Source organism: Mercenaria mercenaria, chromosome 8 (assembly GCF_021730395.1).
Source record: "Mercenaria mercenaria strain notata chromosome 8, MADL_Memer_1, whole genome shotgun sequence".
NCBI classification, from domain to species: domain Eukaryota; kingdom Metazoa; phylum Mollusca; class Bivalvia; order Venerida; family Veneridae; genus Mercenaria; species Mercenaria mercenaria.
In genome coordinates this window covers 29138992-29152481 of record NC_069368.1, presented here as the reverse complement: position 1 = coordinate 29152481, position 13490 = coordinate 29138992, and the positions used below count along the sequence as shown (strand labels likewise).

At 34.2% G+C, this 13490-nt stretch overlaps 1 protein-coding gene across 1 annotated transcript; it reads left to right on the top strand.

Annotated features, from left to right (window-relative positions):
* Window positions 1-5980: 5980 nt before the first annotated feature.
* On the top strand, window positions 5981-10860 carry LOC123566675 (protein qua-1-like). Its single transcript, XM_045360980.2, has 3 exons — window positions 5981-6099; window positions 9160-10342; window positions 10743-10860. Exons 1-3 carry the CDS (start codon window positions 6045-6047, stop codon window positions 10771-10773), a joined length of 1269 nt encoding a protein of 422 aa, XP_045216915.2. The 5' UTR covers window positions 5981-6044; the 3' UTR covers window positions 10774-10860.
* The last annotated feature ends 2630 nt before the right edge of the window (window positions 10861-13490 follow it).

The following is a 13490-nucleotide window of genomic DNA, read 5'->3' as shown; positions in this document are numbered from 1 at the left end:
TATATATATATATATATATATATATATATATATATATATAAAATTTTGAATATTATGTGTAATGTGTATGTACACTGTGTAGATATTTTGCTTTTATAACGTGTTCAATAAAAATTGAACAAACTCTTGTGTATATTGAATCCAGAATATTTTCAAAGGATATGAGACGCGCCATCATTAATCAATTTATGGATATCACGATCATTAATTATTTTGGATGTCATTAAATTCAAAATTCAAATTCAAAGATGTCACAAAATGGTTTTTAATATAAACATCTATAGTTCAATTTCCATGAAATCTTAAAAATTGGTTTTAGGGTATGAAATCCTTAATCAAATTTTATGATATCTTAAATATCCATAAATGGATATTTGCTATCACAAAAACCACAGAATGAATTGAAGATTTCATAATTCGCTGTCAAATCGAAACAATAATAAAGGCGGTATGGCAGCCTTAAATTTGAAATAAAAACTAAATGTTAACATAGCAAAAGTAAGTATACATGGTCCATAAAACATATTTGGCGCTGGTTAAATAAATCTCAGATGCCACAGAACACGATTGTATACGGTACAATGAGTGTTCGAATGGCAATTTATAATACTATAGTATTAGTAAAACTATGATCGGGAATCTGTGTTTGTTGCTCTATTGCAATGAAAATATGTCTTGAGTTTATCCCGTGAACTACAATTTTAGGGGATTCGCTGCCAAATGGGTTGAGCAGACAGGACAGGTAGACGGTACAATTGATATTTTGTATAAGAACGGCTCAACGCAATTAAGTGAGAACAGCACAGGAAGTCACAAGCCTTAGTAATATCGGTGCACTGCAACGCAAGTGTTTGTTCCTCTGTTGCAATGAAAATGTAGCTTTTGTAGCAAAGTTCTGAACTACAATTTGAGGGGATTCGTTGCAAAATCGGTTCAGTCGTATGGACAGGATGCACACTGGCCATAGCTTTATCAGATCAAGTGGTTCCAACGTTGTTTGAGCGGTGAATTTTACGCCGATCAGATGGAGAAATATGGTCGATACTATAAATTTCCGGTATTGTAAGTATGATTTAAAGGAATTTCTACCCGTTAAATAACGAATCAAATGAAAACGATGGGTGCACCTGGAGCGCAAATGTGTCTATGTTTTAGCACATGTGTCCATTTAGCTGAGATTTGTGCCGTTTATTCAAACACTTCTGTACAGTCCGGCGGGGGAAGGAGATTTTTGACAGTTTTTGACAATATCGCATAAAATATAGTGTTAATCGGAATAAGTAACTGTTAAAACACTTTTTGTGTAAAGGACTATCTCTTTAAACAAAGCATGTGTATTTTCATAGAATTATTCAGGGTTATTTCTGAAAAATCGGCCGAAAACCTAATTCAACGCCGTTTCGAGTGGGTCGGTATGCAACGCAATCAAGTGGATACCGTTCTGTGTCTTACTTGCGAAGTCTTATCCGTCTTAAAAACAGTCATTAAAGCCTAACAATGAATAAATTTAGAGAGTTTTATAGCATTATAATGATCCCGCCATTTCTAATATACTGTACTTATACATTTCATGTTAGCTTAACATTTAACATATTTTTGTGGACATTGTCAAAAAACATCAACACAAAATATAAAGCAAGGATGAACATCGAACAATATCATTAAGTAAATAATAGTAATAGTTCGTAAAAACAAGAACCATTTCACAGATATTTTTCTCCTCCACGAATGGTACTGAACTGCATACCAAAAGCGGGTTGACTCTTTAAATCAGTATAGTTACAGTTGGTTACTTTTTAGTCCCTTAAAACCAGTATATTGCGATTTCATTACTGATTTGTTGTGCATTTAAGCTGTTCATACAAAATAAATAAAATTTGGTCCATGATAAAAGTATTGATCAGTTGTTTGTATATATTTTCATTCATATTGTCGGTGTAGCGTTAATTTATTTTCAGAGAGATAAATCACAGAGAACGTTAATATTGGCAAGGGAAAAGACAAGATTTTATTTGTCCTCCATAAAACAGAAACGAAGTGATGAACCTCTATGGTCCCGTTCAAAAATTAAAATACAAATGAAATACAGACACCAATGAAAGAAAATAAACGGACCAGCAATACTAATAGAGACGTGTCATCAAGCAAACGATTAAGAGCGTTTTCTGCATGTCCTCAAAGTGAATAATAATAAAAACAAGAGCTGTCCGTAAGACAGCCAAGCTCGACTATTCGAAATATTGACCCAGAAGCAGGAAAATATTACCCAAAAAAGTTAAATATCAAAAGAGTTTTAAGTTCAAAAGGGGGAATAATTTGACCAAAATGCATATCAGTTATGGGACTTGCTGCTATCAACTAGTTTTATAACCCCGAAGGCACATGAGAAGTTTCAATTCAATATCTGCATTAGTTTTGGAGATAGTAACTTGCATGTAAAACTTTAACCAGAATTTTCAAAGTCCAAAAGGGGGCATAATTTGCCCAAAATACATGCCAGAGTTTTGGGACTTGATGCAGTGAGGTTAGTAATTGATCTAGAAAAAGAAAAAATAAGTTTCAAATCTATATGCCTTTTAGTAATAGCTGTATGTACTTGCACGCAAAACTTCAACCAGAATTTTCTAAGTCCAAAAGGGGGCATAATTTGGCCAAAATGAAAGTCAGAGTTATGGGACTTGATCCTATCAACTAGTTTTATAACCCCGAAGACACATGTGAAGTTTCAAATCAATATCTGCATTATTTTTGGAGATAATAACTTGCATGTAAAACTTTAACCAAAATTTTCTAAGTCTAAAAGGGGCATAATTTGCTCAAAAAACATGTCAGAGTTATGGGACTTGACCCAGTGAGGTTGGTAATTGATCTAGAAAAAGAAAAAATAAGTTTTAAATCTATATGCCTTTTAGAAATAGTTGTATGTACTTGCACGCAAAACTTTAACCAGAATTTTCTAAGTCCAAAAGGGGGCATAATTTGGCCAAAATGAAAGTCAGAGTTATGGGACTTGCTGCTATCAACTAGTTTTATAACCCCGAAGACACATGTGAAGTTTCAAATCAATATCTGCATTAGTTTTGGAGATAGTAACTTGCATGTAAAACTTTAACCAAAATTTTCTAAGTCTAAAAGGGGGCATAATTTGCTCAAATAACATGTCAGAGTTATGGGACTTGACCCAGTGAGGTTGGTAATTGATCTAGAAAAAGAAAAAATAAGTTTTAAATCTATATGCCTTTTAGAAATAGTTGTATGTACTTGCACGCAAAACTTTAACCAGAATTTTCTAAGTCCAAAAGGGGGCATAATTTGGCCAAAATGAAAGTCAGAGTTATGGGACTTGCTGCTATCAACTAGTTTTATAACCCCGAAGACACATGTGAAGTTTCAAATTAATATCTGCATTAGTTTTGGAGATAGTAACTTGCATGTAAAACTTTAACCAAAATTTTCTAAGTCCAAAAGGGGGCATAATTTGCTCAAAATACATGTCAGAGTTATGGGACTTGACCCAGAGAGGTTGGTAATTGACCTAGAAAAAGAAGAAATAAGTTTCAAAGCTATATGCCTTTCACTGATGGCTGTATGTACTTGCATGCAAAAACTTAACCAAGGTGTGACGCCGACGCCGACGCCGACGCCGACGCCGACGCCAGGGTGAGTAGAATAGCTAGACTATTCTTCGAATAGTCGAGCTAAAAACCGAAAAGACTGCTAACTCCAACTTCAAGCACCAAAATATCAACAAAAAAAGCTGTTCACAATAAGGTATTAAAAGAAAGAATTTTATGTGATGAAATGTTTGAAGAATTAACAGAGGAAGAAACAGATTTTTTAGACATTGCAAGCGACAAGGCTGTCCTGGGACAACTTTCTGAAGCAAAAGATACATTATTTTACAATATTTCTAACTCTTATCAAATCGAATAAGTACGCGTTGGAAAAAGCTGTGGCACATCTCTATTAGTATTGCTAGTCCGTTTATTTTCTTTCATTGGTGTCTGTATTTCATTTGTATTTTCATTTTTGAACGGGACCATAGAGGTTTATTACGTTGTTTCTGTTTTATGGAGGACAAATAAAATCTTGTCTTTTCCCTGGCCAATTTTAACGTTCTTTGTGATTTATTTCTCTGAAAATAAATGAACGCTACCACAGGAATATGAATGAAAATATGTACAAACAACTGATCAATACTTTTATCATGGACCAAATTTTATTTATTTTGTATGAACAGCTTAATTGCACAACAAATTAGTAATGAAATCGCAATGTATTGGTTTTAAAGGACTAAAAAGTAACCAACTGTAACTGTACTGATTTAAAGAGTCAACCCGATTTTGGTAGTCTGTTCAGTACCATTCGTGGAGGAGGTAGATATCCGTGAACTGGTTCTTGTTTTTACCAACTATTACTATTATTTACTTAATGATATTGTTCGATGTACAATATATTAGAAATGGCGAGATCATTATAATGCTATAAAGCTCACTAAATTTATTCATTGTTAGGCTTTAATGACTGTTTTTAAGACGGATAAGACTTCGCAAGTAAGACACAGAACGGTATCCACTTGATTGCGTTGCATACCGACCCACTCGAAACGGCGTTGAATTAGGTTTTCGGCCGATTTTTCAGAAATAACCCTGAATAATTCTATGAAAATACACATGCTTTGTTTAAAGAGGTAGTCCGTTACATAAAAAGTGTTTTAACAGTTACTTATTCCCGATTAACACTATATTTTATGCGATATTGTCAAAAACTATCAAAAATCTCCTTCCCCCGCCGGACTGTACAGAAGTGTTTGAATAAACGGCACAAATCTCAGCTAAATGGACACATGTGCTAAAACATAGACACATTTGCGCTCCAGGTGCACCCATCGTTTTCATTTGATTCGTTATTTAACGGGTAGAAATTCCTTTAAATCATACTTACAATACCGGAAATTTGTAGTATCGGCCATAATTCTCCATCTGATCGGCGTAAAATTCACCACTCAAACAACGTTGGAACCACTTGATCTGATAAAGCTATGGCCAGTGTGGGATGACGGTTTTAAATTTTACGGTACTAGCTTGGCTGAAATCCACCGTAAAAAGATAAAAATCTAATCATATACACAGGCATAGTTACGACAACATGCGCCGAATGCAGAGTATGAGCAGAATGAAAATAATATAAATAGATGAATAAATAAATAAATGAATAAATAAAAATATTTTAAATACAATGTAAATAGGTTTCGTACTAGGTTAAATGCCTTCCAGTTAACGTTTCTAACGTAATCAGAAGAATTTTTATTCGACCAAAGTCTCGTCAGGCTGAATTGAGTTTTACCAAATGTTTACTGTAGTGATCCTAAGGATCAATCAAATGTTCAGCGTCAGTTTATCAGTCCGAAATTTGAATGTATCGAACAGTTATGATGTCCAAAATCTTAATTCCAGTAATTATGGTAGTTTTGATTCTTATCCGCAGGATTTTGTCAATCTTGCATTATTCTGTCTTATTAGAAATCATTTGCATTTTTGTACACGCAGAAGAGTTGTAAATATATTTGAGCTAGCTTATTTTAGAGGCAATATTAGGGTGTCAATATTCTGTAACCATACCCGTCCACGATTTGTCGACATAGTTATCTATCAGCATGGAATGTTAATAATACAGAAAACACTTTTTTACCATCAGACGGTGTTTAGAAAGCCAAAGTAAAGAACATTAAAATGATAGATTTATGCCTAAAATTGATTTTCTTGAAGAAAAATGACAGAATACATACAAAAAGGTATTATTGATAAATAAAACATATGTATTATGTTGGCTTTTATAGAACAGATATGATATGGTTGACGCTGTGAAGTCACAGTATCACGTTTCTGATTCATAACATGTCCAACGAATTGATACGTCACTCTTCCTGCGTCAATGCTATCATGACGTTCAACGTCAGTGACGTCAACGCTTAGGACGTCAACGTCATAGTAACAAGTGAAGCGCAAATACAGAGAGGAAGAGTATTGATAAATTAACGAAAAATGGAAACAAGAGATCAGTGGTACAAGCCAAACTTATTATACAACATACATTACAGTAAGTTAAGTTTTTATTTCATTTAGAAATTTTTTTTGGGACATCACGACCGGTCTGAGTTCATGAAATCTTAGTGCAACGATTAACAATTGTAAAAGCTCCACAGATTCATCTTCAGAAAATGTATTTCACAATACAGTAATTAATGCCAGGTTACATACATGACTTTTTTTTCCAAACGAAATATGGGATTAGATGGGGACAGACATAATGAATTCTATGTAATGTTTAATTTCAGTAAGAAATGTTTTAATTCATGATAGATTGTAATATTTAATCTAATTCAAAACATTTGTGTTTATTTTAAGAACATAACATATTTTCGTGATAATGTATTATTTTTCTGCGAAGAAATGTACTTATAAAAATTCTTTTTATTATTTTTTTTTTTATATTTTTACAGTATTTTATTTCTGTAAGTGTTCTGTGCTTACGGAAAGTACATTATAAATGCGCTATATTCGCTCATTATTTACTATCCAAAACAATGCTATATCTGTAGTTATTACATGACGCCTATTATATATCGCTAGTTCACTGAATTTTGCTGGATTTAGGTCAAAACTTGACAAAAAAGCATATGAAAATTTATTTCTGATGACATGTAATAAAACACTTCGGACCTCGGGTAATAGATTTGACTACTGACCGGGAGGCAATCCATATATCAAGATAATTAGTCGAGACTCGGCTCGAAATGATAAACGAAAGAAAAAAAAAACATTAGTGACCCTGCATCGACCTGAGTCTCACAGCCTAAACACAAATATAAACAAACACGGTTCCATATTTGTGCCATTTGTTACAAATCAAATAAATTAAAGAACTGATTTGTGGATTTATTCTGAAAGATAATGATTTTCATATTAATATGAATAATAATAATAATTATTATTTAAAAGACGTCACATATAACGACTTATATAACAGTTCTTAAAACATATGAGCCGCGTCACGAGAAAACCAACATAGTGGCTTTGCGACCAGCATGGATCCAGACCAAACTGCGCAACCGCGCAGTCTGGTCAGGATCCATGATGTTCGCTTTCAAAGCCTATTGCAATTAGAGAAACTGTTAGCGAACAGCATGGATCCTGACCGGACTGCGCGGATGCGCAGGCTGGTCTGGATCCATGCTGGTCGCAAAGTCACTATGTTGGTTTTCTCGTGGCACGGCTCATATTACAAAATTTGGGTTTCAGTGTGGCCTTCTGTTAAAAATAAAATAAAAGATAGAGCAAACAAAAAATAACCATCAACATAAACTAAATCAAAAATGTTTTGATAACTATAATAAAAATAAGAGATTGTAAAATAAATCAAAAATGATTAGCTAAATGTAAGAGATTACCAATGTACGTTATACCAGTAAAAACATCCAATCACAGCAGACAAGTACTCAGTTAATTTTTGAAACAACAACAATAACAACAACAACAACAACATAATTTTATCGATAACATGCCAAGAAGTGTTCATTAATTGTACACATATAGAGAAAATCAAACCCTCCATGTCGGCATTGCCTTGTTAGCGTAAACAACTTTTGTTGAGATCTATATATTTATCTATATACATGTCTGTCTGTCTTCGGCCTTCGTGATTATTACGCATCTGAACTCAAAACCGTGTTTATTTGCCAACAAAGAATGCAGACTAAAATCTATTTCCAAAATATTAGACTTCAAAAGTGTCAAAATCAGTATAATACAAACAATTCCTTATGGGGTATATCAACTACGAGTGTTCCTTTATTTCATACGTCAAACATTTTCGTTCGTGGGCGGGGCTTGATTTCATATATGATCTTACACCTTCACCTGTGAAACTTAGGCGATCGATCTAAGATCTCGTGACTCTCTTGTTTATGACTGAAATATCTCGAGTGCACGACACATTTTCTCGAGCGCTCGACTTATTATCTCAAGAGATGGACATCTTATCCCGATCGCTTGAAATATTAATGTCGAGTGCCCGAGATATGTAATCGTGCCCTAACATCATACCATCGAGTTGAGAAATGACTAATTCCTGTTTGGAAAATAAGTTTTCTTTAATTTCTTCGTAAATATTCATTACATACATTATTCCAGTGACGCTAGGGTGTCAATAGGAATTTTTTAAATATTTTTCAAAATATCTTAGTTACTTTTTAGTCGATTTTCTAAGGGACGTTTCCATTGTGAGTTTCAGGTATTTTGGACACCATTCTTTTTATTTTATGCCAGTGGATTATAAAACTTGCAGAATTTCCCAAAAAACATCATTACAAGAGTTACTTTCCTTGTAAACATAAATTGTGTACTTTTTCGAGGATTGCATTTATTTTGTTCGATGTTTTCATAGGCAAGACTTCCAAACAGGGAAAACTAATTTTTGACTTGGAAATTAGCACAAAGTTCCAAATACAACCCCTAATGACGTTGATTAAGAACGATATGAACCTTATAAATTATATTGATATTGCAAAGTTAAGCCAGTATTCAAGGAAATTTCTTCAACGGACTTGTTGGATGAAACAGTAAATTGAATCCGTTTTTATATTCATACATTGAGAGTTATTGCCATTGCTTACAGTACAAACCATTTACATTTTGTTTTTTTTGTACTCGCAAAATATCAAAAAGATGTAGAATAGCAACTTTAGAAAATTCAATTTGGAAGCAAATTTTAAGCAACTTCATTTTAACAAAACACACACACACACACACACACAAACACACACACACACACACAACACACAACAAAAAAAAAGAAACAAACATAATAGCAAACAGGGTGAAAGAGTCTCTTTGAGAAGAATGATTGATAAAATATAAACCTGGTTCTAAGATTGCTAATCTAAACAATCGGGTTTGGAGAGCAGTCTTACACTTAGGCATCTGATTAGTTGGTTCTGAGCCCCTGTCTTAAATTTGACCAATGGAAATATTAAATCCAATTTAGACTACTCACCTAACGCGATTCTGATTTATATCATGGATATTCTATAAACGGGTTAAAAACTACTAAATGTATATACTCGATGTATCTGTATAGAAATTTGTCTGTCTATTTCAGAACCACCTAAACAGTCAGAACCACTTACAAAGTCAGATGAAGCAAAAAAGCCAAAGCCACCCAAGATGGTTGTAGATACGATCCGCTTTAATCCTAGCGTATGTACATGTGGAGAACACGGATGCCAGCCCCACTATAGGATGGAGAGAAAAGTTCGATGGATAAATGAAGATGAAGAGGTAAACTCCGCTCCAATTGAGCAGACAGATGGTAGAGTTGATTTTGACAAAGGCAATGGTAAATGTGATGTCAGAGTTCATAGTGACGAAGGTATTGGTAGATGCAATAGCAAAGTTGATGGTGACAAAGACAATGACACACGCGAGGGTAGTGTTAATGGTGACGAACGCGATGGTAGATGCGATGGCAAAAATGTTGGTGACGGAGGCGACTGTGGATGCGATGCCAGAGTTGATAGTGACGAAGACGATGGTGGATGCGATGGCAAAGTTGATGGTGACAAAGACGATGATGGATGTGATGGCAAACTTGATGGCGGAGTTAATGGTGACGACGACGATGGTGAATGTGATGGCAGAGTTGGCAATGATGAAGACGATGGTAGATGTGATGGCAGAGTTGATGGTGACGAAGATGATAATATATGCGATGGTAGAATTGATGGTGACGAAGTCGATGGTGAATGCGGTGGAAAATTTGATGGTGATGAAGATGGTGGTGTATGCGACGACAGAGTTGATGGTGACAAAGGCGATGGTGGGTGCGATAGCAGAGTTTATAGTGATGATCACGATGGTGGATGCGATGGCAGAGTTGATGGTGACAAAAGCGATGGTAGATGCGATGGAAGAACTGATGGTAACGTAGGCGAAGATGGATGCGATGGCAGAGTTGTTGGTGACAATTACAAAAATGGATGCGATGAAAGAGTTGAAAGTGACAAAGGCAATGGCAAATGCGATGACAGACTTGATGATGAAGATGATGATGATAGATTCGATGGAAGAGTTTGTGGTCACAAAGACAAAAGCAGCTACGATGACGGTCTTGATGTTCGTGATGTCAATTGTGGGCTTGATTCTAGAAGCTGTGGTGATAATTACGGTGCCAGAACCGATGCCCATATATTTGATTCAAATAGTATTTTGGAAGATGATGCAGAAGACATCTCTGCAGCGTTCGGAATTATGTCCATCTATTGCAACAGTGAACTACACAGTTGGTAAGTGTGAGATAGCCAGACATCAGAGACAGAATAAGTAATGGTAGTATACTATGGTGTAACAGAAGGGACACGAGAGATACAGTTTCTTTCATGTGCGCACATGGTACCCTGAATGTACATGCATGAGACTGCATCTGAACATGAAAATCTTTCCATGTCCGTTCTGTGACAACGTAGTATGCTTGATCATAGCAACGTTTTATAAAATAAATCTAGAGCGACTTTTCTTATTCTTTCATCTGTAGCTTTTTTCGTTCTTCTATCGGAGATGTCTGTGTAAACTAACAAGAACGAATTGATGACAGCTCATATTTCGCTAAACACGCATTTCCACCATTATGTACTTGTAACGTAAAATTTCTTACTGTTTTTATACTAAGCCAATTTTATTTTTCAGGGGAAGAGACCAAGTCGATGCTGTGGAGTGATTTATTGTATGCCAGACAGCCTTTGAAATATTTTGTTTTTCTTTTGAATTACTACGTAATAAAATCAAGAAACGATGTTTCAACATTTCTCATTTTTGTTTTGGTATTTGATGCAATCATACATTTGACTCAGTAAATACGTGATAAAAAACATGATAGAAGTAATCGCATGTTTCCAATTTTGCCAACGTGGTGGTAGAGTTGATGGCAATCTCGCAACTGTTAAGTTACAAAATAGCTATCTTTTGAAAATGTATTTAAAAAATACAGTTGGTTCGCCAGTTCCGACGGACATTTCATAACAATGCGCGTAAATTAAAGAGAGCGATCTGCACTGTAAATATTACAATACATATTAATTAGGTGTTAAGTCCTTTATTAAAATCAATATTTATTTATTGTCAAATATATCGGTATTTACAAAAAACAGACGAAGTTACTTGCAGCCGATTTATCCAGTTCCGTTGTGTGTTCGCCGGTTCCGTCGTATTTTTATACTTCCGTGTAAATTAAGCGAGGGGCACCCGAAGGGAAACTTACAAATTATTTAAGATAGCTCAACACTCTTAAGTGTTCAGAAGTGCAAAATACAAATCAAAAGTACACATCAAAATATATATGAAAGCCTGTTCTGTTATTATATCATCTTGGAAAAAACAACCCCACAGAAAGTTGTTTGAGATGACAATAAAAATTGTAAGAATATACAGTAAGACTATATTATTAGATAAAGCAACAATGAACACTTTGTGAAAGGTAGGTTTGTAATATATCTAATACAAATATGTATGAAGATAATGCTGTTTTGCTTTAGTATGGATGCCAGCTATTAAAGGGTTCACATCAAGCATGCATGGAAGGCAAAGCTCAATAAAGACTGTCAGCTGAATCTTAAAATTTTAAACACTTCAATTCCTGTTTGTCAGTTCAAATGTGAATTTTAATATATTAAAAAGGATATGGTGGCTTTGTCAGTAAAAAAAAAAGTCCAATGAGAAGCAACAGTCATGCCAGAGCTTTCATCCATTGTCTATGAAATGCTAATTGAAGTATGTTTCATAATAAACTAGATACTCATGAACATGGTGGCTATGAAGATGGCCATGGCTTAGTCTGCTGTTTTTGGAATCTGAGGATGCAATGTTTTATGTATTTCAAAAATAAAAAACACTTGTTTTACATGTGTATGCCTTTATTTCATACATATCATTTACAGCAAAACATGTTTAAAATTCTACCTGTGACAGTATCATTTACATAAAGCAAAGTTGCTATAAATTATATAGCATGAATAATGTAGTGTGAAACAAACTTCGGCTAGAATGTCGTCACAAATGGAAATAACACAATCTAAATGGAAATCCCTATATGGTAATATATAAAATGGAGAAATAACATGTAACAAATATAATGTCATTTTTTCTTTCTTTCAAGAAAACATTGAAATACAGGTCCTTGACAATTTATATTTTCTACTGATACTTCATCATTTAGACCTAGTCTTCTCAGAAATCTCAAATCATGGAATTCTATATCCTTGGATGCTATAGTTACAAAACTACCATCATGAAATTTATTAATATATAACTTAAAAAACAATACTGATAGCCTTCCAATGTGATTTTCTTTATCACTTTTAATGGCTACTTTTGTGTAGCTTTAATAATGATACTCTGTGCAGACCAGTATAGAGGGGGAGGGTTCTTCTGCAACTGGACATGACATCTAAAACAAACTAAAAATATTGCAAATGTGTTACAATGCCTATAGTAGCATAGCAAATATATGTCAGTTGATAATTACAATTTCAACATTTGTAAATACTGCACAGGCAGACAAACAGACAAGCTTGAAAGCAGACTGGCTCATTAGAATTTAATTCAAGAAGGCAAGTGAATGTTTTTAACATATGCTTTGCAAAGAATAATGGAATCAGCTGTTTTTTGATCCCCCTTCTGGATACCTCTTCCATATGGCATTTCATCAACACATCCGTCGGAACTGGAGAAAAGAGATACGTTGTAAAATACACATGTTTAGTAACTTCTGAAGATTTTTTTACAAGATTTTTTTCTGTGTTAAATACAGACAAAATAAAAGTATAATTTGATAAAAAAAAAGAAATGGAATTTGTTTCTTACAAAAAATAACTGCTTCGTATAAAATTTTCTTTCAAAACGCGTCACTTGGACACCGTCAATTTACACACGTTTGGCGCAATATAATTCATATTTTGTTTAACTTTAAAACAACTCCGAGAGATGAAATTTCTAGGAATAGTTACTTGTTAATTGAGGATAATAAAGCAATAGTTTGATCTTTGATATCTTATTGTTTACTCGATATTAATTCCGAATTCTTCGGAACCGGCGAAACGTCGGAACCGGCGAACCAACTGTATAGACAGTCATCAATGTAATTTTAAGAAACTGCGCATGATAAAAAATTATGCTAAAATTGCAAAAACCAGAAACACACCAAAAAAATATGTATTCTAGTATAAAAAGCGAAAAGAAACCTTATAAATAGATACATTCTACCTCAACGTCATTAAATTTCCATGAAATGCGCGAGAATATCTGAGTTGCTTTCTCACGTTGACGTCATTTCCATTTGAATTATCCGTTTTGGGGCCATAATACGCTTAAGCTTCGCCACGGAACGCGCATTTATAAAAAGGTGTTATAACAGCACGTGAGTGCGAGAATCTCCCTGTT